A 23,205-nucleotide genomic window follows, 5' to 3' on the forward strand; every position below is an offset into this window, starting at 1 on the left:
GTCCCAGCACCCGCGTGTGGCCCCTCAGCCCGGTGCCACCGGGCCCATGAGCTGGGGACAGAGCCGGCACGGCAGGACTGCGTCCCCCAGGTGTGCTGGCAGAGGGGGTGCTCCGGGTCCCCACTGGCTCTGCCAGGGGTGGCGCTGGCAACCGTGGCCCCCGGGCACACTGGGGCTCCCTGGTGGTGACCGACGTGTCCCCTGGGCAGGCGGACTCCCGGTCCGTCCCGGGACGGACCGGCCCTTCGGACAGAGCGGGACCCACGGTACAGAACGAATGCCCGGCTGCGCGTCGGGACTCCGGCCCGCTCCCGGTGCTGAGGGACCGCGGTGCAGAACGAGCCCCGTGTAGCCCGGTCCCATCCCGGAGCAGCCCCGGCCCGGAGCAGCCCCGGCCGCCCCCCGGCAGCCGCCGCTCGCCCCGGGCCGGCACAAACAGTTAACAGCGCCGGGGCTGCGATGTGGCTCCTCCCGGTCCCTCCCCGCGGCCGGCCCCGGTCACGGCCCGGCCGCCAAGCCCCAGTCCAGCCCCAGCCCAGCCCCGACCTCCGCCACCGCCCAGCCCGGTTACACCGGCCGGGGGCACCGGGAGTACCGGGAGCAACAGAACTACCCGGGGCACCGGGAGCACCGGGGGTACCTGGAGCACCAAGAGCTCCGGAGTCCCGGGAACACCGGGAGTACCGGCGGTACCGGCGGTACCGGGGGTCCCGCGTCATGATCTGCGGCAGGAAGGCGCGTCCCGCCGCCGAGCAGCTCCGCGCCCCGTCGGACGGTGCCGGTGGTTCCCGCCGGCCCGGGAGAGCCCTGAAGAAAATGGGTGAGTTCGGGGGAAACGGGGCAGAAACTCCGGCAGGGCTGTGCCAGAGGGGTCCGGGAGGGATCTCCGTGGCTGGGAAGTCCCCGAAGTGGGTGGGGACCCTTGTGGCAGGAATAGGTCCCCATGGCAGGGTGGGGGCCCCCATGACAGAGATGGGTCCCCAGGGACAGAAGGGTTCCCCCGGCAGGGAGGGTCCCCGAGGTGGATGGGTGCCCCACAGCAGGGAAGGGTCCCCCTGGATGGGAGGGGTCCCCAAGGTCACCCCAGAGTAGCTGTGCATCGCCCCAGCCATTGGGGGACAGTGGGGTCGGGGTTTGGCCATGTCACAGGTGACAGGAGCCCCCTTGCTCAGGGTGTTTATCGCCTCCAGGGTTCAGGTCCCACGCCCCGGACCCTCCCCAACACCCTGCCTCAGTTTCCCCACCCAGGGGTGCTGCCCATGGAGCTGCTGGCACACAAGGTTCACTAATCCAGGCAGAGGCAGTGGGTGCCTGGCAAGGTCAGGGTGCATCCCTGGGAGTGGCCGGCCCAATCCGGAGTGGGAGCAGTGGGAAGGGCCAGGTCTGGCCTTGTGCCCCACGGCTTTGGGCACAGGACTGTGTGCCTGGAGCTGCTGCAGCTCCGTGTGTCCGTGTCTGTGTGTCCCTGTGTCCCTGTTTCTGTGTGTCCTTGCACCAGTGCATCCATGCATCCATCTGTCTCTGTACCTCTATATCCATACATCCGTGTGTCCATGTGTCCACATGTCCATCTGTCCCTGCATCCACGTGTCCGTACATCCTGGCGCCTGTATGTCCGTGCATCCCTGTGTCTTGGAGCACCCCTGTGTCCATGCACAACATGTGTCTGCCTGTCCATGCATCCATGCTTGTGGATCCAGGTGTCCGTGTGTCCTCGCAGCAGTGCGTCTGTGCACCTGTGCATCCGTACATCCCTGCATCCGTGTCTCCATGCATCCATACATCCCTGCATCCGTGTATCAGTGCATCCCTATGTCCACGTGACCTGTGACTGAGCATGTGTATCCATGCATCCGTGTGTCCATATGCCTGCATCCAGGCACCTGTGCATCCATCTACCTGAATATCCGTGTGTCCATGCGTCCCTGCATCCATGTGTCCATGCGTCCCTGCGTCTCTATGTCCATGCATCCATAAGTCCCTGTACCTGAGCATCCATGTGCACCTGTGCATCCACACACCTGTGCCCCTGTATCTGACAATCTGTGTGTCCATCCCTGTGCCCGTGGACCTGTATCCATACATCCATGCATCCCTATGCTCGTGCATTCACGTGTCCATACCTGCCCTCCATCCTGCACCTCGGGCAGGATGTGACCCACGCAGGAGGTGGTGGCAGCTGGTGGCTGCATCCCCGAGGCCATGGCTGGCTCAGGATGTCCCTGTGAGCCCCAAAACCACCCTTTCCCAGCCCAGGAGTGGAATCTCCGTCCAGAGCAGGACATGGCCGCTGGGGATGTTAGGAATGGCTGCCAAAACAAAAAGGGAGGAAATAACCACTCCATGAATGGCTGAGGCGTGGGCCCGCGAGTCCCCTGAGTCCATCCCGTCATTGTTCCCAGCCTGAGCTCCCCTGCTGGCACTGTCCTGGCACTGTCCATGCAGGATCCGGACGGCTTTGCTGGGATTTAGCAGCTGGGCTGTGTCACTGCTGTGTCCTGTCCCCCTTGGACAGCCACACAGTGCTCCAAAGGGGCCCAAGGGCAGTGGCTTGTCCTGTCTGTCCTCTCCTGCCTGTCCCATCCCATTCCAACCTATTCCTGCCTCATCCCATCTGTCCCATCACATCCCATCCTGCCCTGTCTGCCCTGTCCTATGGTGTTCTATCCTGACCTGTTCCATCCCATCCCATACAATCCTGCCCCATCCCAATCTGTTTGTCCCACCCCATCCCATCTGCTCTGACCCATCCCATCTGCCCCATCTTGTCCCTGCCTGCCCTGTCCCATCCTGTCCTGTCATGTTTGTCCTGCCCACTCTGTCCCATCCAGTCCAGTCTACCCTACCCCATCCTGTCCAATCCTACTTGTCCCATCTTGTCTCATCTGCACTGTCACATTGTGTCATTCATGTCCCATCCCATCCCATCCCATCCCATCCCATCCCATCCCATCCCATCCCATCTGCCTCTCCTGTCTATCTCACCCTGTCCTGTCCCATCCCTCCATCCTGTCCCATGCCATGCTGTGTTGTTCTGTCCCATTGTGTCTGTCCCATCCCATCCCATCCCATCCCATCCCACTGCATCACATCTGTCCTGCCCCATTTATCCCGTGCCATCCCACAGGATACAGACATGCACACAGGTGTGCACCAACCCCCCCCCTTCCAACCCATACTCCCAGTACCCCCCTAGAACTTCCAGTGCCTCCCAGACTCCCCCAGTAGCCCAAGGCGGTCCCCACAGGTCTGACGGAGGATGAGGACGTCCAGCGGATGCTCCGGGGGTCCCTGCTCTGGAAGGTCAAGGCCAGGGGGGGCTCCAGGGAGCGGCTGTTCCGCCTGCAGGAGGACGGGGTGACCGTCTGCTTCGAGGGACGCTTTGGGCGCTCCCGCTCCCCCCAGAGCTGTGAGTGCTGGGACTGTCCCATGGGGGCTGGGGGACACCGGGACACATCCTGCACCAGCATGACTGCAGGGAGGGCCAGGACCCGGGCAGTGCCCCAAGCCCACCCCTAAAGCCCTACCAAGAACCTAGAGCCCTACCCAGACCCCACCTGGCACCCAGATCCCAATCCAGGACCTAGTCCACAGCCTTGGACCTGGACTCCCACACAGAATCCAGACACCATGTGAGACCCAGATCCCAGTCCAGGAACCCCATCTGGAACCCAGACCCTACCCCAGGACCTGGATCCCCACCCCGAACCCAGACCCATTCCCACCATCCAGAACCCCACCTGGAGCCCAGACCCTACCCCAGGACCTGGATCCCCACCCCGAACCCAGACCCCACCTGAGTTCCAGACCCCAACCCAAGACCCAGACCACAGCCCAGGACCCAAATCCCCCCGTGAGAACCAGACCCCACCTGGGCCACGGAACTCCACAATCCAGACTTGGCCCAGACCTCCATCTGTGACCCAGATTCCTGCCTGGATCCCCACCTGTGACCTGGACCCCAGATCCCCACCCAGGACCCAGACATCCCCCAGCACTCAGACCCCAGTCCAGGACCTGCACCCCAAGCCTGGGATCCAGACCCAGACCTATGAATCCAGTCCAGAATATGGACCCCCACCCAATACCTGAACTCCAACCCACTTCACCTAGTGGCTCCCAGAGCCTTCCAAAACTTTCCAGGGCCTCCCAGTACACCCCATGCAAGAGCCCCCACCCGTCCCCGTGCTCCCTGGGCTCAGCACAAGGTCCCGTCTCCATCCCGGCCAGACTCTGTCCCCCTCCCCGGCATCACCCGTCTCTTTCCACCCTCTTGCCTGGGATGGGTGCCTGGAGCTGGCACCGCTGCAAGGCGGCTCCATCCCCTGGCAGCGTCCCCGTCCCCATCCCCGCCGGGGCAGCGGCCGCGGTTCCTGTCTCGCCTGGGATTAGCGGGTTAAGCCCGGCTGCGGCACCGACAGGAGCCGAGCCCTGTGCCCTGGGGCGCCGCGGGGGTGTCCATCAGCAGCCAGGGTGTCTTGCAGGATGCTGGCGGGTGGGTGACCCGCCGAGGGAGCACGTCCATCGTCCCTCCCCACCCCCGCGCGTGTCCCCGCAGTCTCGGTGGCGCACATCGAGGCGGTGCGCGAGGGTCGCCAGTCGGAGGGGCTGCGCAAGCACGGGGCCGCCTTCCCCGAGCGCCACTGCTTCACCCTCGCCTTCAAGGGCCGCCGCAAGAACCTCGACCTGGCCGCCCGCGGCGAGGAGGACGCCCGGCACTGGGTGCAGGGGCTCACCAAGCTGATGGGGCGGCTGCAGGCCATGAGCCAGATGGAGAAGCTCGACCAGTATCCTTTGAGGGAGCTCTGGGGGCTTGGGGACAGGCTGGGGACAGCTGTGGGTGACACCAGGTGGTTTCCTTACCCCGGTGCAGTTGGATCCATGGGGTCCTGCAGCGAGCAGACAGGAACAAGGACAACAAGATGTCATTCCGGGAGGTGAAGAGCATGCTGAGGATGCTCAACATCGACATGGACGATGTCTACGCCTCCAAGCTCTTCAAGGTACCAGTCCTGTTCTGCACCACCCACACTGCTGTCACGGGGAGGGATTCACTGGCTCCTTCTCTGCCTTCCCCAGCACAGAGAACTGACAAACTCCCCACACCCAAAGCCACCCACGGCCATCAATGGTTGGGTCCCATCGGGAGCACGTGGTGGAGTGGGGTGAGGTGGGGTGAGCTGTCCCAGCCACTCTTCCGTGTGTCCCCAAGGTGTGATGCTTCTCCCCCATGGAGAGCTGTCCCTCTGGGCATCTCCAAAGGTCCCTTTCCACCTGAAACTGAGGCACGGAGCTCGGCTCTGCTCCATCCTGCAGTGGAGGGTCAGAGGGCTCTGGGTGGGGGAACAAAGGGGCCATGCCAGTAGCTGAGCCCCCCAAACTCATCACACACACATCACCAACTCCAGGGGACAGGCAGAACAGGGCAGGGGGTGGCTGTACCCTGTCCACACGGGGAGGGGACGGTCCCTGAGCTTGGGCTGTGTCCCATCAGGAGTGTGACCACTCGGGCAACGAGCGGCTGGAGGGCCGAGAGCTGGAGCTGTTCTGCCGGCGGCTGCTGCGGCGGCCGGAGCTGGAGGAGCTTTTTGGGCGCTACTCAGGCGAGGACCGGGTCCTGTCAGCCGAGGAGCTGCAGGATTTCCTGCGGGATCAGGGCGAGGACTCCAGCCTGAGCCAGGCCCGTGCCATCATCCGCACCTACGAGCTCAACGAGAAGGGTACGGCTGAGGGTGTGGGATAACGGGATGGGCACTGCCGGAGCCACAGGAGGGCATGGGTGGGGTAGGGATGGGGCTGATTGGTGGTGTCACCCCCCAAACTGGTATGGGGTCCTCCAAGGCTTGTCCCGGGGTCCATTCCCAGAGTGCCCCCAGTGTCAGCCATCCAACACACGGCCTGGTGGATGTGACACTGTGGGACAGGGGATGTGAAGGTGCAGGTGGACAGCAGGTGGCCATCCATGTCTCATGGGTGATGTGATGCCAGCTCGTATGATGTGACACTGCTGAGGGACTTCTGTCTTCCTCAGGTCCCACCATGGCAGGTCCAGGGCGAGCATAGCACTAGGAGGACAGGGGACATCATGGTGGGGACAAAGGACCTCTGTGTCTTTAGGGTGTCACAATAGTACCCTTAAGGTAGATGTGGCGCTAGGAGGGGGGGACATCAGGTGGGAGATGGGACACAAAGGGCACCTCCACATCCCCTGGGTGCCACAGTGCCAGGTCTGGGAGTGAACATGGCACCGCTGGGACCTCCGAGTGGGGAAAGCCCCCAGGGCGCCACCCTGCCAGCACCATGTGACACCTGGCACCGTGTCCCACAGCCAAGCAGCAGGAGCTGCTGATGCTGGATGGCTTCATGATGTACCTGCTCTCTGCTGCCGGGGACATCCTCAACCAGGAGCACACCAAGGTGCACCAGGACATGAGCCAGCCCCTGAGCCACTACTTCATCTCCTCCTCCCACAACACCTACCTGACCCGCAACCAGATCGGCGGCACCAGCAGCACCGAAGCCTACGTCAGGTGGGTGTCCCCGGTCCCCGTGGAGCCCCAGAAGGTCCCGTGGCTCGAGGGTGACAGGGACCCCCATGGTGACGGTGTGCTGGCAGGGCGCTGAGGGCAGGGTGCCGCTGTGTGGAGCTGGACTGCTGGGAGGGCTCCGACGGGGAACCTGTCGTCTACCACGGCCACACTCTCACCTCCAAAATCCTCTTCCGCGACGTCATCGAGAGCATCCGCGACTCCGCTTTCGAGGTGAGGCGGGGCCGGCAGCCCTGGGTGGGGCGCTGGGTGCGGGGTGCTGACCGCTGCCCGTGCCCACGGCCAGAAATCCCCCTACCCCGTCATCCTGTCCCTGGAGAACCACTGCGGGCTGGAGCAGCAGGCCACCATGGCCCGGCACATGAAGGCCATCCTGGGGGACAAGCTGCTGACTCAGCCCCTGCAGGGGCAGGACCCCCACGATCTGCCCTCACCAGAGGTAAGGCCACCTGCGCGCCCACCGTGGTGTCCCCATGTCCCCTCCAAGCCCTTAGCTCGGCCCTGCCTCCTGTAGCAGCTGAAGGAAAAGATCCTGGTGAAGGGCAAGAAGCTGTGGCAGGAGCCCCGGGGTGTCACCTCCCTTCTGGACCCCAAGGAGGAGGAAGAGGAAGAGGAGGAAGAAGAAGAGGAGGAGAAGGTGCAGGAGAGAAGCCCCCGGCGGGTAAGAGACTTCCCCAGGGATGTGGTGCTGGGCGACCACGGCATCCTGGTGGCCCTGATGGATCAGAGCATCCTGGTGGTGCTGGGGGACCGCAGTGTCCTGGCACTGTCCCAGCATCCCCCTGTGCAGCCCTGCTCTCTCCTCTTTCAGTCGCTGCAGTCGCTGCAGGAGATCAAACCTCTGCAGGTGGGCCATGGGATGGAGCTGGGGCGGCCGATGGGGCAGGTGGCATGGGGGTGGTGAGTGGCTGTCACTGCTGGGAAGAGGGGACCGAGCTTGGGGACCCCTCAGCTGTGCCTCCCTCTTCCCGTTGGGCTGGGTGGCCTGTTTGCGGGGTTTCCAACACTTGGATGTCTCTGTCACTGCAAGTTCTCCATCATGTTGGGCCTCCATCACATCCAGGGTGACCTGTTGGGGTCTCCATCACTCTGGGGTTTCTGTCACCTCAAGTATTCCATCATCTCAGGGTGCCCATCACCTCAGGTTCTCCAGTACTTTGGGGTTTCCCTCACCTTGGGGTCTCTAGCATCTTGGGCTGTCCATCCTCTTGGGTTCTCCATGACTTCAGGTTCTCAACCAACTTGGGTTCCCCACCAGTCCCTGGTCCATCATTCCATTGCCTCAGGTTCTGCTCCACCTCGGGGTCTCTGTTGCATCAGGATCTCCCCTACTTTGAGGGTCTGCATGGCCTTGGGGGTCTCAGCACTCAGCACTAGCAGGGGAGGGGGGTCTGTAGACCCTCGGGCAGGCAGGTGGCCACTGGGGCCAGGGTGTCCCTGATGCCACGGTGGCTCCCACAGGCCAAGGACGCGTCGCAGGTGTCCCCGGAGCTGTCGGCGTTGGTGGTGTACTGCCAGGCTGTCCCCTTCCCCGGGCTGGCCCAGGCCCTGCGCCACCCCCAGCCCTGCCAGATGTCCTCCTTCAGCGAGAGGAAGGCACGCAAGCTCATCAAGGAGGCGGGTGAGGGCCACCAGATGGGGACAGGGATGGGGACAGGGTGGCTCCATGCTCCTGATGACACTGGGATGCAGGAGGAGCTGAGAATGGTGGGCTCTGTCTCTGGGGTGGCTCCATGGGTGGTGGTCAGGGCAGCCCTGGATGGGGGACACTGGGCTCTGCTGGCAGGGTCTGGGGCCAGACGCCAGGGCTGGGGTCACACGACCAGGACCGAGGTCTGGGACCACGGTTTAGGATGTGGCATCTGGGTCCAGGGCCGGGGCTGGGAATAAGGTCTGGGTTAGAGTCCAGGGACTGAGGTCTGGGGTCAAGGTCTAGGACTGGGGGTAAGGGTCAGAATCTGAGGTCAGGGCCTGAGATTAACATCTGAATCAGTGTTCAGGGTCTGGGGTCCAGGATCAGTGTCTGGGGCCAGGGTCAATGTCTGGGGTCAAGGACTGGAATTAGGATCTGGGTCGGGGCATAAGCTTGGGAGTTTTGGAGTCTGAGGTCCAGGGATCAGAGTCAAAATCTGGGGTCAGGGTCTGGGTTCCATGGTCAAGGTCCAGGGTCAGGGGTCTAAAGTCAAGGTGTGGGGTCAAGGTCAGGATCCAGGGTCAGAGGTTTGGGGTCAGGGGTCCAAGCTCAAGGTCCAGGGTTGGGGTCTGAACCCCAGGGTCTGGTTTCAGGGCCTGGGTCACATTTCAGGCTCAGGGTCCACCCAGCTGGGCAGGCTCTGTCCATGTCCCTGGGCCCCCCAGCAGCACCCGAGGGTGCAGTGGCCCCTCTGAGCCGTGTCCCCCACCCAGGCCCGGCGCTGGTCCGGTACAACGCCCGCCAGCTCAGCCGCGTGTACCCGCTGGGGCTCAAGATGAACTCCGCCAACTACAACCCCCAGGAGATGTGGAACGCTGGCTGCCAGCTGGGTGAGACCCCCAGAGCCCCCCATGGCCTGGCACCCACCCCCAGAGCCAGCACCCACCCTGACACCCCGTCCCGCTGCCCCCACAGTGGCCCTCAACTTCCAGACGCCGGGGTATGAGATGGACCTGAACACCGGGCGCTTCCTGCCCAACGGGCGCTGTGGTTACGTCCTGAAGCCCCTCTGCCTGCGCAGCCCCCCCGGAGAGGGGTCCCGGCGCCTGGCACTGCACATCAGGGTGAGGACAGCCCACGGGCCTGCCCCCATGCCCGGCTGGGTGCCACCCACGTCCCTGCTGGGTCACACCTATGACATTCCAATGCCCGGCCAGGTGCCACTCCCATCTTTCCCCAGGTGACACCAGCCCCACTCCCAGCCAGGTGCCACCCATGTCCCCTCAGGGTGATTGATGCCAAGCCCATGTCCAGCCCGGTGCCACTCACACACCTTCTCCTGGGTGCCACCAACCTCTCTTTTGCTGGGGACACTGACCTCCCCTCACATCTGCCTGGGTACCACCCATGTCTCTACTCCTGGGTGACACCGACCCTGTCCCCAAATCCACCTGGTATCAACCACGTCACCTCCTCCCCGCCCCATCCCCAACCCCAGCCAAGTGGCACCTGCATCCCTGCTCGTGGGGACCCAGGCACATGTCACTCATGTTCCTTCTCCTGGCTGGTACCAACTACCTCCCTCCTCTTCACCCCATCCCCACTCCTGGCTGGGTGCCACCTGCTGCCTTCTGGGGACACCAGCCCTGTCCCCACACCCAGCCATGTGCCACCTACGTCCCTTCTCCTGGATGGCACCAGCCCCCTCCCTCCTCCTCACCCCATCCATGCTCCTGACTGTGTGTCACCCATGACACTTCTGGGTGACACCAACCCTGTCCCCCAAATCCAGCTGGTGTCAGCCACTGGGTGGCATCAGCCACCTCTCTCCCTTTCACCGTGTCCCCAACCCCAGCCAAGTGCCACCCACATCCCTTCTCCTGGGGGCACCAGTCCTTTCCCCACACCCAGGGCCCCCTGGGCCCCCGTGGTCCCCGTCCCCTGGTCCCCAGCTCCCTGTGCCACAGGTGATCACAGCACAGCAGCTGCCCAAGCTGAACAGGGACAAGGGCAGCTCCATCGTGGATCCCTTTGTGCGTGTGGAGATCCACGGGATCCCGGCCGACTGCGCCAAGCAACAAACCCACCACAAGCTCAACAACGGTGAGTGCTGGCACCTGGGCACCCCTGGGGACACCCCTGGGGACACCCCTGGGCACCTGGACCCATGGGGACACTCCAGGGCACCCTGATCCCCGTGAGGGACAGTCCCTTGGGTACCCAGGCCCAGCACTCACTGCCAGCTGAACCAGTGCCCAGGACATCCCAGTGCCCTCTGTGCACCCAATGCCCCCTCCCCAGCACTGCCTGATCCCCACCAGTGGCAGGGTCCATCATGTCCCAGTCCTTCCCGGTGCTGCTCCCTTATGGCCTCCAGTATATCCAGCCCAAGCCCAGTGTGATGCCCACCCTCCCAAGTATCCACAGCCCCAGTATGACCACCGTTCCCCCAGATTACCCCGCCATGGCCCCAGTGTTACTCCCGTTCTCCCAGTATAGCCCAGCCCAACCCCAGTGTAACCGCCATTCCTCCAGTATATCCCATCAGAGTCCCAGTATGATCCCATCCCTCCAGTATACTCCACCACAGTCACTGTACAACCCCCATTCTCCCAGTATAGCCCAGTCCAGCACCAATATGGTCCCATTTCCCCCAGTATACCCCATCATGGCTCCAGTATGACCCCTATTCCCCCAGTATGACCCCTGTTCCCCCACTACACCCCACTGCAGGCACAGTAGGACCCCTTTTCCCCAGCACACCCCATTGTGGCCCCAGCATGTCTCCTGTTCCCCTACTGTGATCCCCATTCCCCCAGTATACTCCACCACAGCTCCAGTATGACCCCCTTTTCCCCAGCACATCCCATTGTGGCCCCAGTATCACCCCCACTCCCCCAGCCTGCCCCAGCCCCCACATCCCCCAGTGCAGGACAGCAGCTCAGCCAGGGCAGGGGCAGTGCACAGGGGGGTCCTGCTGGGCCCTGCGGGGCACTGGGTGGCCCTGGTGGCCCCAGTATCCCTGGTGGCAGCACTGGGGACCACGCCGGTCCCTGCAGGGTGGGGCACTGCCCCAGTAGCAGCACAGGGGGGTCCCTGGTCCCCGCAGGGCGGTGGTAGCCCCAGTAGCAGCACAGGGGGGTCCCTGGTCCCCGCAGGGCGGGTGCTGGTCCCGGTGGCCGCACCCACCCCCCGCCGGTGCCGCAGGTTTCAACCCGCGCTGGGAGGAGACGCTGCGGTTCCAGGTGCGGGCGCCCGAGCTGGCGCTGGTGCGCTTCGTGGTGGAGGACTACGACAGCACCTCCTGCAACGACTTCGTGGGGCAGTTCACGCTGCCGCTGCCCAGCATGCGCCAAGGTGGGTGCGGGTGCCACCCCGCTGCCCTCCGGGGACGGGGACAGCCCCCTGCCACCCGCTGAGCCCCCCTCTGTCCCCAGGGTACCGCCACATCCACCTGCTCTCCAAGGACGGCGCGTCCCTGTCCCCCGCCACGCTCTTTGTGCACGTTCGATGCAAGAGCCTGTGAGGTGCCCACAGGAGGGACATCCTCGTGTCCCCAAGGTGCCCATGGGAGGGACATCGTGTCTCCGTGCAGGGGACAACAGGCTCCTCCATGGATGGGCACGCTGCGTGGGGACAGTCTGGGGACACCCCTCACCTGTCTGTGCTGACAGCAGGGCTGGGAGGACCCAAAGGGGTGGGGGCTCCCCTCCCTGTTCCCCAGTGCCACCCAATCTGCTGGTGCCCTGCTCCTCCCCTCCTTGAGGGGACAGAGATGCTGTGACAACCAGGATGGGTTCATTGGCCCAATGACAGCCCAGCACAGCCCCACAGGGGTGACATGGGTGACAGCAACCCCCAAATGTCACCAGTCCTGGCCATGCTTGATCTCAGCCCCTCTCTTGGGGTGCAAGGACGGTGCCATCGCCATGGAGTCCCTGAGGGGACCCTGCCACCACACACACTCCATTGTGCCCGGGTGGGGACACATTCCCGACCTCTGCCCTGGTACCAGCAACAGTCACAGATTTACACCCTGGGATCAAGCCAGTCGAATAAAGGTTTTATTTTAACAGAGCCTGTCCCAGTGTCCCTGTCACGCCCCAGGGCCCATCGTGGGTGGATCAGGGCTGAACCCACCCCCAAACCAGTGGTGCCCTGGGGAGCTGCCAAGCACCCATGGGTGCTGCACCCATGGAAGCTGGGGGGATTCATTGGAGCAGCCCTCAAACCTGCCATGGGGACAGGGGAAGGATCCCACTGGGTGTCCCCCACCCGCACCCAGCCTTCCCTAGCCCAGGACAGCAGGGACACGGGAGGGGACACAGAGGTACTTGCATAGGTGACACAGGACCCCAAGCAGGGGGGGATGTGATGGCACTGCCAGGGGGGATGTGATGGGCTCCTGGTCCCCACCGAGGCCCCACAGGTCCAGGCTGGGGTGGGCACAGGCTCTCAGGGTCCTTGGTGCCGTGGGGTGTGACAGGGACACGCAGGGACAGGGAGGCGTGGGAGTGCATAGACGGGGTCTTGGCCTTGGTGTGCAGCTTTGGAAACCTTTGGCTGGGCAGGCAGGAGAATCTCGGAGCTCTGGGTGGAAAAGGTTCATGGCATGGCAGGAGGCTGTCCGGGCACTCCTTTCCCAAAAGATCTCGATGGGATGAAGGTTTTCCATGAAAACATTTCCTTTATCTCGGCGGATCCCACGGCACGAGGTGACAGCGGGAGCTGGTGGTGGAGGCACCGGGGTGGGTGGGGAGGCTGAAGCTCCAGGGTGATGCTGTATCCGTATTTCCATGCTTCCAGAGAAAAGCAGCTGAGCAGAGAGGCTGGAAGTGTGGCAGGGGCAATGGAGCATCCGCTGGTGCCCGCAGCCCCACGGGGGAGGCTGAGGGGAAGGAGCCCCAGGAGTCCCAGCAGAGCGGGGTGTGCCAGACACGCTCCGGAGCCGAATGCCCCCCGGATCTTTGGGCGCTGCTGCTCCTCGGTTCAGCACTCGCCCCGTCGAGCAGGAAGGGTTGGAGTCTCCGTGGCTGGGCAGGAGATGGGACAAGGCATCGCTTGCACAAATAGCCCTTGGAAAGGAATCTCGACGTGCTCCCGAGCCCGCGGGGAGGGGCCCTGTTTAACGGAGTCAGGAGCAAACCGGGGGCAAAGAGCCGAGCAGGGGAGAGCCCGAAGCACTCTCGGGGCAGGTGGGAGGGTTTGGCCACTGGCCACCATGTCCCAGTGCTCCAGCACGCCGGCGCTGCAGCATCAGCCTCAGCTGTCCCCATGCAGAAAAGTCCCGGTCCAGCGGCCCAGTGGTGACCTTCAGCAGCCGAATGCAACTCATGGCAGTTGGGAACAGGAAAGATTTAAAATATATATAATATATACTTTTATTATTCACCCGTGAAATCCATTATATGCCAATCATGATCTAGTTTCAGCAGTTACATTCCCTTGATCATGTCTTTACGAGGATGCAATTAAACCAAACAAGGAGACGGCTGACGGCAGCGGGGGCGGCGGCTCCAGTCCCCCTCTCCCGGCGCGGGTCCAGCTTTGGCAGAATGGATGAGGGCAGCACCTCGGCAGGCCCGGCTCCTCCACGCTCTCCTGGCAAGGGCTCCCTTACTGCAGCACCAATCCGACCTGGGAGCAATGGAAATGGAGTCAGGACGTGTCCTCTGCTCCGATCCCAGCTCCGCGTGGACGCAGCTGGGAGGGCTCAGTGCTGTCTGTGTGGGTTTCCCCACTGCTTTTGGGATATTTGAGAGCAGCAAAGCCCTGGGTTTGTGGCTGAATGGGCACATGGGCCCTGCCCAGCTCTGATCTGGGGAGGTGACCAATGCTTGGGGTGTGACAAACCCCATCAGGTTATGAGACAGCCTTGATTCATGAGCCAAAGATGTTTCTGAGCTCATGATGAGTAGAGGGATGGAACACCTCTCCTATGAGCTGGGGTTGTTCAGCCTGGAGAAGGCTGCAGGGAGGCCTCAGAGCCCCTTCCAGTGCCTAAAAGGGCTCCAAGAGGGACTTTGGACAAGGGCCTGGAGTGACAGGACAAGGGGCAATGGCTTCTCACTGCCAGATGGGATACTGGGAAGGAATTCCTCCCTGGGAGGGTGGGCAGGCCCTGGCACAGGGTGCCCAGAGCAGCTGGGGCTGCCCCTGGATCCCTGGCAGTGTCTAAGGCCAGGTTGGACGGGGCTTGGAACCACCTGGGACAGTGGAAGGTGTCGCTGCCTGTGACAGGGGTGGAACAAGGTACTCTTTTAAGGCCCCCTCCAACCCAAACCATTTTGTGACTTGGGAGAAGCTGCTTCCCAAGAGCCTGGTCCTGGACATGTCCCTGCACAGGCAGCTGGCACTGCTGGGGACTCTCCAGGATGTGCTGGTGGCTGGTCGTGCGCTCTGACCCAGTGGACCCAGAGGCAGCCCCACCACAGGAAGCATTCCCAGCATCAGGCTCTCCCACCCACCAGCGCTCCCAGGGATTGCTGACACCTCCTGGGGACCTCCCGGGGCATCCTAGGAGGCTCAGCAAGTGAGTGAAGCTGTTTTAGGGCACATAGGCTTGTGCCCAGAGACAGACCTGGCTTCACACCAGGGAATCAAAGCCCTGTGACTGCCATCAAGGCATTAATTAGCTGTTAAGGCATTAATTAGCTGTGATGTAGCTGGGCAGATTCTGGTTCTCAAGCACCATCCTCTGCAAGGTGACTGTGGACTGGAGAGACGCTGAATCACGTCTTTGGGGTGGAGGGACAGTAGCAAGCAGGTGCTGCCTCAGAATGGCCCAGGGCAGGCAGAGCGGGCTGCAGCACAGCTCTGGGAGCAGGTCAGTGGGGAACAGGCTGCTGGCCCTCCAGGCTGCTGGCCCTGGGGACAAATGACATCCTGGGATCCCATGGCTCAGCCCCCTGCATGTGGTGGCAGAGCTCCTTTGTCACACGTCCTGCTCCAGCCTGTCTGTTCTCCCCAGAGGGGTGGCTGCTTCTCCCACCCCACCAGGACACACTGGCACCCAGGGCTGTGCAGTGACAGCCGGGTCCTGTGTGCGATCACAGGCAATTGTCACAACCCCCGGTGTCACATCCCTCTGCTGTCTCCTCTGTGCCTGGCCTCCTTCCTCAGAGAGAAGAGGTTGGTGTGAGGGGAAGGACTGAACCTGCACTAGTCCAGGAATAAAATTAGCTTTGGAAGATGAGCGTGGAAGGATTTTCCCCAGGGACACATGCTCTGTGCAGGCACAGGGGGATGGCACAGGGAGCTGACACTGGATTCACCCATCACCGTGTGTGACACTGCGAGGGCACCGGCTGGGCTGGGAATGCCAAGGTGTGGGTGACACCAAACTCATGTCCCCAGGGCTATGGGGATGAGACCCCTCCTCACAGCACTGACCTTCTCTGGTGCCATGCTGGGACACTTCCAATTGTACAGGTAATACTGCAGGTTCCCGTCCCCGATCCCGAACTTCAGCTTCTCCAGGAAGGTTTTGTTTTCCATGAGATCCAGTGCATTGAAGACGTCAAATCCTTTCTGCACAGGGAATACATGAAGCCATCAGTTCCTGCTTTTGTGCTGGGGAGCTCCTCCCACCTGTGAGCAGCCTGGCCCCCTCTCCTGCCCAGCTTTGAACCCCAGAAAAAGGGAAGAGCTCAGCCTTGGTGACCCCAGCCTCAAACCAGCTACTACAGGACTGTTTGCTGTAGGACATGAGTAACACCCTGAGCTCAGCCCACCATGAGCTGCACGGTTCAGAGCACCTCTGCATCCCTCTCCTGGGTGGCAGATCCTTTAGGATTTGGATTTCTACAGCCCTGGGAACAAGCCCTTCCCACAAACCCAAGGGTGGCGAGCCTGCAGCAAGCTGCCCAGTGAGTTTCCTGGTGAGCTCCTGGTGAGCTGCCCAGTGTCCCACGGTGCCAGCACATCCCTGCCATCCCTCACCGACTTGGCGAGGATGAGCGCGTCACTCATGAGGTCGATGAGAGGCGTCTTGGTGTGAACGTTGTAGAAGGAATAAGCAGCTTTCAGGCTCTTGTGAGTCGGGTGGTTCATGATGGTGGAGGGCAGCGTGTAGAAGCTCAGGAAGTCTGTCACCTCTCCCGGGGCACTCTGGAAGGCAGAAGGGACATCACAACATGTCAGGCTGGCATAAAGCCTGGCCAGAGCCTTAGAGGGGCTCTGCCAGTTGGAGTGATGGGTGCAGGGAGACTCAGGGTATCTCAGGATGGAGGCACCATCCTCCAGCAAACTCCCATCCCGGAGGGGCATGGAGCCCCTTCCTGATCACTCCCACAGCTCCAGTGGAGACAAAAGTGCAGGAAAACACCCCTCCCATCCTGCTCCTGCCCCTCACCTCTACCACAAAGGTGTCGATGATGTTCTCCTGAGGTAAGAACCAGTGCTCCACCTCCTCTTGGCTCATCACAGGGGTCAGGTGGAACTGCTTCAGGTACTCGGTCAAGAGCTTGTGCACAGCAGAGATGTCCTTGTGCTCCATGGGCCGCAAGCCGGGAGTCTTGGGAGTCTACAGAAAGTGGGACAAGTTGTTTCGTTGCTTGCACAGTGGTTTTCATCACCCAAGGGCTCTCCAGCAAGCAGCACAGAGACGCTCTCTGCTTAGATCAGCCCATTTTCAGCCCCCCAGCCCTGCGTGCCCAGCAAAGGATGGATGTGATTGGCCGTGACACCGATGGCAAAGATCACAGAGAGCACAGCATGTCCCAAATCCCCAAGCACCAGGTCAGGTCCCACTAATGACACAAACTCTCTGCTTCCCTCCAGGTTCCTGTTCCCCCCCACAGCGGGCACGGGCTGGGAGATGTGTCCCAGGCTCCACAAGATGTTACTCCCAGTTGGCCTCAATTACTAATCTAGGGTTGGGATGGCTCAGCAAGCCCAGATCCGTTTTAGGGCTGAGTTTCTGTGCAAAAACCAGTAGCTCCAGGCCAGCAACTGCTGCCTGTGTGGCTGTGGGAGGCAGGAGCTGGGAGCTGCCCAGCATGAAAGCAGCACTTTCCACCCCAAGGGGCAGCTCTGGCTGACTGAAAGGAGCCAACAAGGTCGGGGAAGGTGGTGGCAATTTTAATGCATTGTTTGTTTTTTTCTCTTCCATCTCCAGCTGGGGAACTTCCCCAGCAGGACAACTGCAGTGCCAGAACTGATCAGTGTGACTGAAGAATGAGGGACTAATCCAATCCAAGGTCACACCGAGGCTGTGTTTGGACAGATGAAGGCTGTCACATCTGCCTGCTTGTTTAACCAGGACGACAGGCTGTGACTCACCAGCAAACAAAAGCTCACAGGGTCCTCTAACTGCAAGAATTTGCCCTTAAAATGCAGGTACCCAAGCAAAAATACATAAAGATTAAATAAAGCACAACTGCTTGACAGAGTCATTTACTACATGGAACAAACCCTGGCTCTCCAGGCAGAGGACGTGACCTCGACCAGGATGTTTGTGCCTCTCCCCCTGCCCAGCAAGGAGCAACCCCTGAGCTCTGCTCCTGGCTGGCACCCACCTCGGGCAGCCGGTAAAGCTTCGTGGTACGTTGCATAGTCATGTTCCTGCTCAGGTGGGAAAATTTGACCTCGATGAGTTTCCGAGGATTCAGGGAGCGGTGCCAATACCTGCAGAAACACACTGGCAGTGGGAGACTCGTTCTGGGGCAGCGGGGCGGCCGCAGGCACGAGGTTCCCATGGCTGCCGCGAGTGCAAGTGAGAACATCAGGCCAGCAGCTCCCCACAGAGAGAAACACGGTTCTGAAGTGCTTGTGCTGCCAAAGCCTCCTCTCCTGTGTTACATGAGCAGCTTTAGCAAAGCCACTGCACTTAATCCTGGAAGGACAGCGTGGGAGGAGAAACCTGGGCTGGGATCACTCTTTCCTGTCCCGGGGAATCCCACACACACTACTGGCCACACAGGGGACCTCCAGAAGGGAAGGTCTGCACACAGAAATCTTGGGAGAGCCACAGACACTCACCTGCAAGTCCCCACAGGCTTTGGCAGCACCACTCCCGCAGTGTAAACAGCCTGGAAGATCCCCTCCAGATGCACCCTCCTCGTGATCTCACGGATCAGAACCGGAGCCACCCGTTTCGAGCGCAGCTTTTTGTGGACACACAGGAAGTTTATCTCCACCATCTTCTTCTCTCTTGGGCAAGAAACAATGCAGAGCATGAGGCTTGACTGTCCTGACCTGGGAGGATCAGACCAACGCCCCGGGCAAGCTACCTCCAAACCCTCTCAAGGGAATGAGGAATCAAGGCCTCAGGGAAGGGGCAGGGGCTGGGTTTGGAGAACCCTCCCTTAAGCTGTTACCCCGGGATTCCCACAGAAAATGGTCTGAATCTGTGTCAGGGCAGGGTCAGGTTGCACATTAGGGAAAGGTTCTTCCCCCAGAGAGTGGCTGGGCACTGCTCAGGGAGTCTCCTGGGAAGAGGCTCCCCAGGGAATGGTCAAAGCCTCAAGGCTGCCAGAGCTCCAGGAGAGTTTGGACAACACTCTCAGGCACTGGGTGGGATTGTTAGGCTGCCCTGTGCAGGGCTAGAAGTTGGACTGGATGATCCTTGGAGATCCCTTCCAGCTCAGGATATTCTATGATCCTCCATCTCCATCTAGCCCTAGATGATTTCTGTAAGCCAGAGCTCTAAGTTAACCTAACTCATTGAGGAAAATATCCTTCACAGTAGTTAACTACAAGATGTTCCTGCCCAGAACCTCCCTGCTGATCTTAAATATCCCCCATCTTCCCCTCCAAGCAGCAAAACATCTCCAAAGCTGAAGGGTGCAGGTCTGGCTGTGGGCTGGGGAAGACAATGTAGCCAGACCCCCTCAGCACTCCCAGAAAGCCCCAGGTGTCAGCAAGGGGCAGGGTGAGAAACGCAGCAGAGCAGCACTCACGTGTCATAGATGTGGATGGTGGCTGGAATCGCGCTGATAAATCCCACCAGCTTCTTGCTGGAGACCACTCGGACCCCACAGTGCCACTGGGGCAGCCAGCCTGGAGGACGCAGTGCCCTGGGGAGGGGACACATCTCAGCAGTCACCTCCCATCCAAGGTCCCTGGTGTACCTGCTCCTGCCTCCCACCCTGCCCTGGGACTCCCTGTGTCCTGCTCGCAGCAGGAGGATGAGAGGGTGACAGTGATGTGACAAGGAGTGTTGGGATCTGGGGCAATTCCTGCACCCCACGGCCAGTCCTCACTAGGGACACAGGAGGAAGTCCCTGTTCCTCGATTCAGGAACACCCTGAAGAAACAGCAGCTCTGCTGCAATAGGACTCCAAGGGTAATTGCTGCCAGCTGCCTTCATCCCACAGCTCCAGGGCACTGAGGAATTCCTCAGCTACTGGGATTTTCAAACACTTGAGGGATCAAACCAAAGAGGAAAAAAGTCCACTTTTAAGCTCCCAGATCTCGAAGGAGCCCGAGGCAGGCAGGGCTGGATGACAGCCCCTCTCACTGTGTCCCTGTACACAGTGACAGATGGGGAAGGGACGTTTCAGGGGGAAGGGACGTTTCAGGAGGAAGGGAGATGGGATAAGCAAAGGCAGCTGCAGCCCTGTCACCGGGATCAGGCTTGTCAGCATCCCACACCCTCTGCTCTGCACTGCTGGTGCCACTCACCACAGCAGGAACTCGGGCGAGTAATCGAACCGGAACATGTTGTCATCGTCCTCCACGTAGTTCTCGTTGAGCAGCGTGTAGAGCTCCTTCAGCTGCAGCAGCACAGAGCACGGGGGTTAAGGAGGTTACTCAGCCATCACCTGCCCCCAGACAGGACCCTGAACACTTCGTGTGTGGCCACAGCACTGGGGCACCATGTGCAGCCATGTCCCTGCTCCTGGCACATCCCCCTGCTCCTGGACCAGTGCCACACAGAGCAGGGGCAGCAGCAGGACACGGGTAAGCCCCGTGTCATTTTCCAGGGAGGTGGGTCATGCTCTAAAGGGTCTTCCTAAGGGAAAACTCCTGGCTTCAGGCATCTGTACAGCCCCTTGAAGAAACGAGGCCAAGCTGGCCAATCTGGGATGGGTAAAAGGGAACTGCAGTGGAGGGAATCAGACCCATCCAAGCCCAAGGAGATGGTGTGACAGAGCCAGAGAGTTGCCTGCTGTGGTGAAGGACACATTTCCATCCCCAAAACCATCTCCAATAGTCCAAGCATTGAACTGCCATCCGAGACACTCCCAACACGCGCGTGCCGAGCTGCCTGTACTCACCACACCTCTATCCCCCAGGTCCAGGGCATCCCAGGTGAAGCCCTGGGGCAGGGTGTACGGCTCCTGGCGGATATTGTCCTTGTCCGGCTCCACCGGACCGTGGGTGTTCACCACTTCTCCTGCAGGACAGAGCACGCAGCCATGAAGAAGTTCTCTACTGTGTGAGGCCAAGCCTCCCCAACACCTCAGTCTGGTGGGCAACGTGCCTCACATCTCCCACCCCTGGAGTGGCAGACAGGGACTGTCACTTCACCCGCCCAGTTTGGGATATGACAATGGGCAGGGAATCAAAACTCCTTCCAGGGCAACAGTGGAGCCCATTGGGTGACCAAACACAAGCCACAGCAACACCCTCCAGCTCCACACGTGATCCTGATCTTTCCCCCTCCCCACAATCCCAGCCTGGGCCAGCACTTTCCCTTGAGCCCCTTCACGGGATGGTGATCCCTGCCAGCTCTGGCCACTGCCACTTGGCAAGTGTCAGGGTTTCCTGCCCACTGTGTCTAAAGAAGAGCTGCAGTGAACAACACAACTTTTGTTGTAAAACCACTGACTCCTAAAGGCCCTGATTCAGCCAGGAGATGTCGGCTCAAGCTCCGGCTTTTTCGGGGATGTCGGTCCAGCAGCATCACTTCAGTGCTGCCAAGAAAAGTGAGTTGTGCTAATTAGGAATTCCCTTAAAAAGGCATTGAAAAGGTTTCCAAGCAATGGGGAGATGATGAAAGCCCAGAGCAAAAACTTCCCCCATCACACCCACCCCAGGCAGCTTCCAGAAACGCTCACCCCTGGCCGCCCTCTCTGTTTTGAACAGGTGCTGAACTGCTCTGAGATCTGGCCCCAAAAATCCCACAGCACTTCTGTTATCCAGCCCTAAATAGCCCCATGTCCGTAATGCTGTGTGCCAGAGCCTGCCAGCACCACGAGGAGCGCTGGGACACGGGGAGTGGCTGGCAGCCAGGCACAGCCAGGGCACAGCCACCACCATGGAATGGAGCTGCTTTGTGCCTCCCACTCCCCAGGAGACACCTTCCACCCTTCCCCCAGGGTTTTCCCAAGCAGAAATGATGTTTCCCATGTCCAGCATGCTCAGAAAAAAGGGCAAATGCAAGACCAGGCTCTGTTGTCTCACATGACCATGTGTGCCATCTCACTGTGATTTTCCCAACTTAAAGCTGAGACTATTGCTCCCAGGAAAGTTTTTGAAACCCAAAAAGGTTTCAGAGTGGTGTGGACATCATGGAATGGGAATCAAAACACTGCATCTCCAGCAAAGAGACACAACCCCATGAGGGGAAATACTGAAAAGCAGCAAATTTGAAGCCATGACCAGTTATGGATAAATCTAGAAAGTGTGGGTTTGTCTCATTCCCTAGTTCCCCTGAGCTCTGGGGGATGGAGACGAGGAGAGACTAAAGTCTCTCATCCCAGGCACCCCAATCAGCCTGGGAATGAGCACCTTCCAGCCAGGCAGCTCTCCTGTCACTTCTGCTCTGAGAGCTCCTGCCACGGTGTCAGCAGCAGATCACTGCCACAGGCTGCCAGAGGAAGGGCTGGAACAAGGACTAGAGCTGGGAAGCACTGCTGGGATGGTCACAGGGGAAAGAGGGGATCAAGAGATGGGGCTTCCCATCCTTAGATGCTCATGGCAGCTTGGGGTAGAGATGCTTTGGTGTTTGTGCTTCCCCTCTCCAGGCTCAGCTGCAGCTCCTGCTTGTGCCAGAGAGGGATGTGAGCCCAGCAAACCAAGGACGTGGCAGCTCAGCACATGGAGCTGCTTCCCAGAGCTGCTCCCATCACCATCTGGCCCCGACTCACCCCGAGTCACCTTCCCCACCAAGGATCCCTGTCTGGCAAACTTCAGCCTCCAGGAAGGGGAGAGCTGGACAGCTCTGAGTCCATAGGATGTGGCAACACCACACGTGAAACTTGGGTACAGGGGCCTGGGGAGACCCAACTCCAAGGCTAAGGACCGGGATGAAGGAATGCACAAACACAGGAGGCATCAGGTCTGATGTCAGAAGTGGTTCCTTGTCCCTCTGTACTTCACAAAGTGCTTGCACAGCTCTCCAGATCCTCCTCATCCACTCAGCCCATGATGCTGAATGGTGGAGAAGTGGTTTTGATGCCTTTGAAGCCAAGGCCAGGCAGGGACTCACTTGGTGGCCACAAATGAGCATCTCCAGGCTCCTTGGAGCAGCATGGGGACCACAAGGCCTCCCCCAGGGCCCACAGGATGTTGAGGGGCTGCACATACCTAGCTTGGGCACTGGCTGTGTGTCCCAGAACTGGTAGCTCCTCTTGCTGGCTTCCTCCATGGTTTTGGCAGGGCCCTGACCTACAGAGAAGAGCTCGATGGCTTTTTGAATCTCCTGGATCCTCTCAGCGGGTAAAGAGTTCACCTGAGGGCAGAAAAAGAGGGTGGAAAGCAAAATGAGTAAGCTGAGCCACCAGGTCTGTATGTGGGCTCCTCATTAGGGGAACCTGGAGCTGATCCAGGGTGGGTGCTGCCAGGAAAGGGAGAGCAGGCAGGAACCTCCCTTCCCACCCTCAATCCTTGAGAGAATGGATGAACCCTTTCATCAACCACCTGCCACTCACCCAGACCTGGTTTCTAGGCACTCCTAGGACAAAGGGAATGGAAGGACTTTCTGAAAATGCTTTAAGCTTCAGTTAAGTGGGTGCTGTGAACCCCAGGAGCAAACCTCCCCACCTGACATCCTGCAGAGACAGATGGATCTACCCACACCCAGCACTCGGGATTCCTTCAGTGGCTTTTCTTTCTCACTGTTCAGCTTCCTCCCTC

General features: G+C 60.6%; 2 protein-coding genes across 3 annotated transcripts in view; one reads left to right on the forward strand and one right to left on the reverse strand.

The window, feature by feature from the left end:
* On the forward strand, positions 1-12,258 carry PLCD3 (phospholipase C delta 3). Of its 2 annotated transcripts, XM_042021590.1 has the most exons (17): positions 1-90; positions 210-820; positions 3,248-3,409; positions 4,559-4,787; positions 4,874-5,003; positions 5,495-5,720; positions 6,329-6,530; positions 6,617-6,761; positions 6,835-6,987; positions 7,063-7,209; positions 7,360-7,395; positions 8,010-8,169; positions 8,955-9,071; positions 9,157-9,305; positions 10,149-10,284; positions 11,389-11,538; positions 11,619-12,258. In XM_042021590.1, exons 2-17 carry the CDS (start codon positions 460-462, stop codon positions 11,705-11,707), a joined length of 2,592 nt encoding a protein of 863 aa, XP_041877524.1. In that variant the 5' UTR covers positions 1-90; positions 210-459; the 3' UTR covers positions 11,708-12,258. The 2 variants fall into 2 exon arrangements, with proteins under 2 accessions (XP_041877524.1, XP_041877525.1); XM_042021591.1 differs by having other exon boundaries at positions 4-820; positions 7,066-7,209.
* NMT1 (N-myristoyltransferase 1) overlaps positions 12,224-23,205 on the reverse strand; it is an 18,345-nt gene continuing 7,363 nt past the window's right edge. Inside the window, exons 3-12 of the mRNA XM_042021592.1 lie at positions 22,657-22,801; positions 20,403-20,521; positions 19,807-19,898; positions 19,083-19,199; positions 18,163-18,333; positions 17,700-17,808; positions 16,535-16,705; positions 16,123-16,290; positions 15,574-15,711; positions 12,224-13,818 (exon numbers count right to left, since the gene is read on the reverse strand). Of these exons, the coding sequence (XP_041877526.1) occupies positions 13,798-13,818; positions 15,574-15,711; positions 16,123-16,290; positions 16,535-16,705; positions 17,700-17,808; positions 18,163-18,333; positions 19,083-19,199; positions 19,807-19,898; positions 20,403-20,521; positions 22,657-22,801 (1,251 nt within the window). The 3' untranslated portion in view covers positions 12,224-13,797. The remainder of the gene's footprint in view (positions 13,819-15,573; positions 15,712-16,122; positions 16,291-16,534; positions 16,706-17,699; positions 17,809-18,162; positions 18,334-19,082; positions 19,200-19,806; positions 19,899-20,402; positions 20,522-22,656; positions 22,802-23,205) is intronic.

Source organism: Corvus kubaryi, unplaced genomic scaffold (assembly GCF_017639235.1).
Source record: "Corvus kubaryi isolate FWS band 111438036 unplaced genomic scaffold, C.kubaryi_AGA036_p1.0 37152, whole genome shotgun sequence".
Lineage (NCBI taxonomy): Eukaryota > Metazoa > Chordata > Aves > Passeriformes > Corvidae > Corvus > Corvus kubaryi.

What these genes read in the sequence shown, in the direction of transcription:
- PLCD3 (XM_042021590.1), top strand. Translation starts at nt 460, where the DNA reads ATGTGGCTCCTCCCGGTCCCTCCCCGCGGCCGGCCCCGGTCACGGCCC. An exon ending in ACGATCTGCCCTCACCAGAG is followed by an intron (nt 6,988 to 7,062) that starts GTAAGGCCACCT and finishes TGCCTCCTGTAG; the next exon opens with CAGCTGAAGGAAAAGATCCT. An exon ending in GAACGCTGGCTGCCAGCTGG is followed by an intron (nt 9,072 to 9,156) that starts GTGAGACCCCCA and finishes CTGCCCCCACAG; the next exon opens with TGGCCCTCAACTTCCAGACG.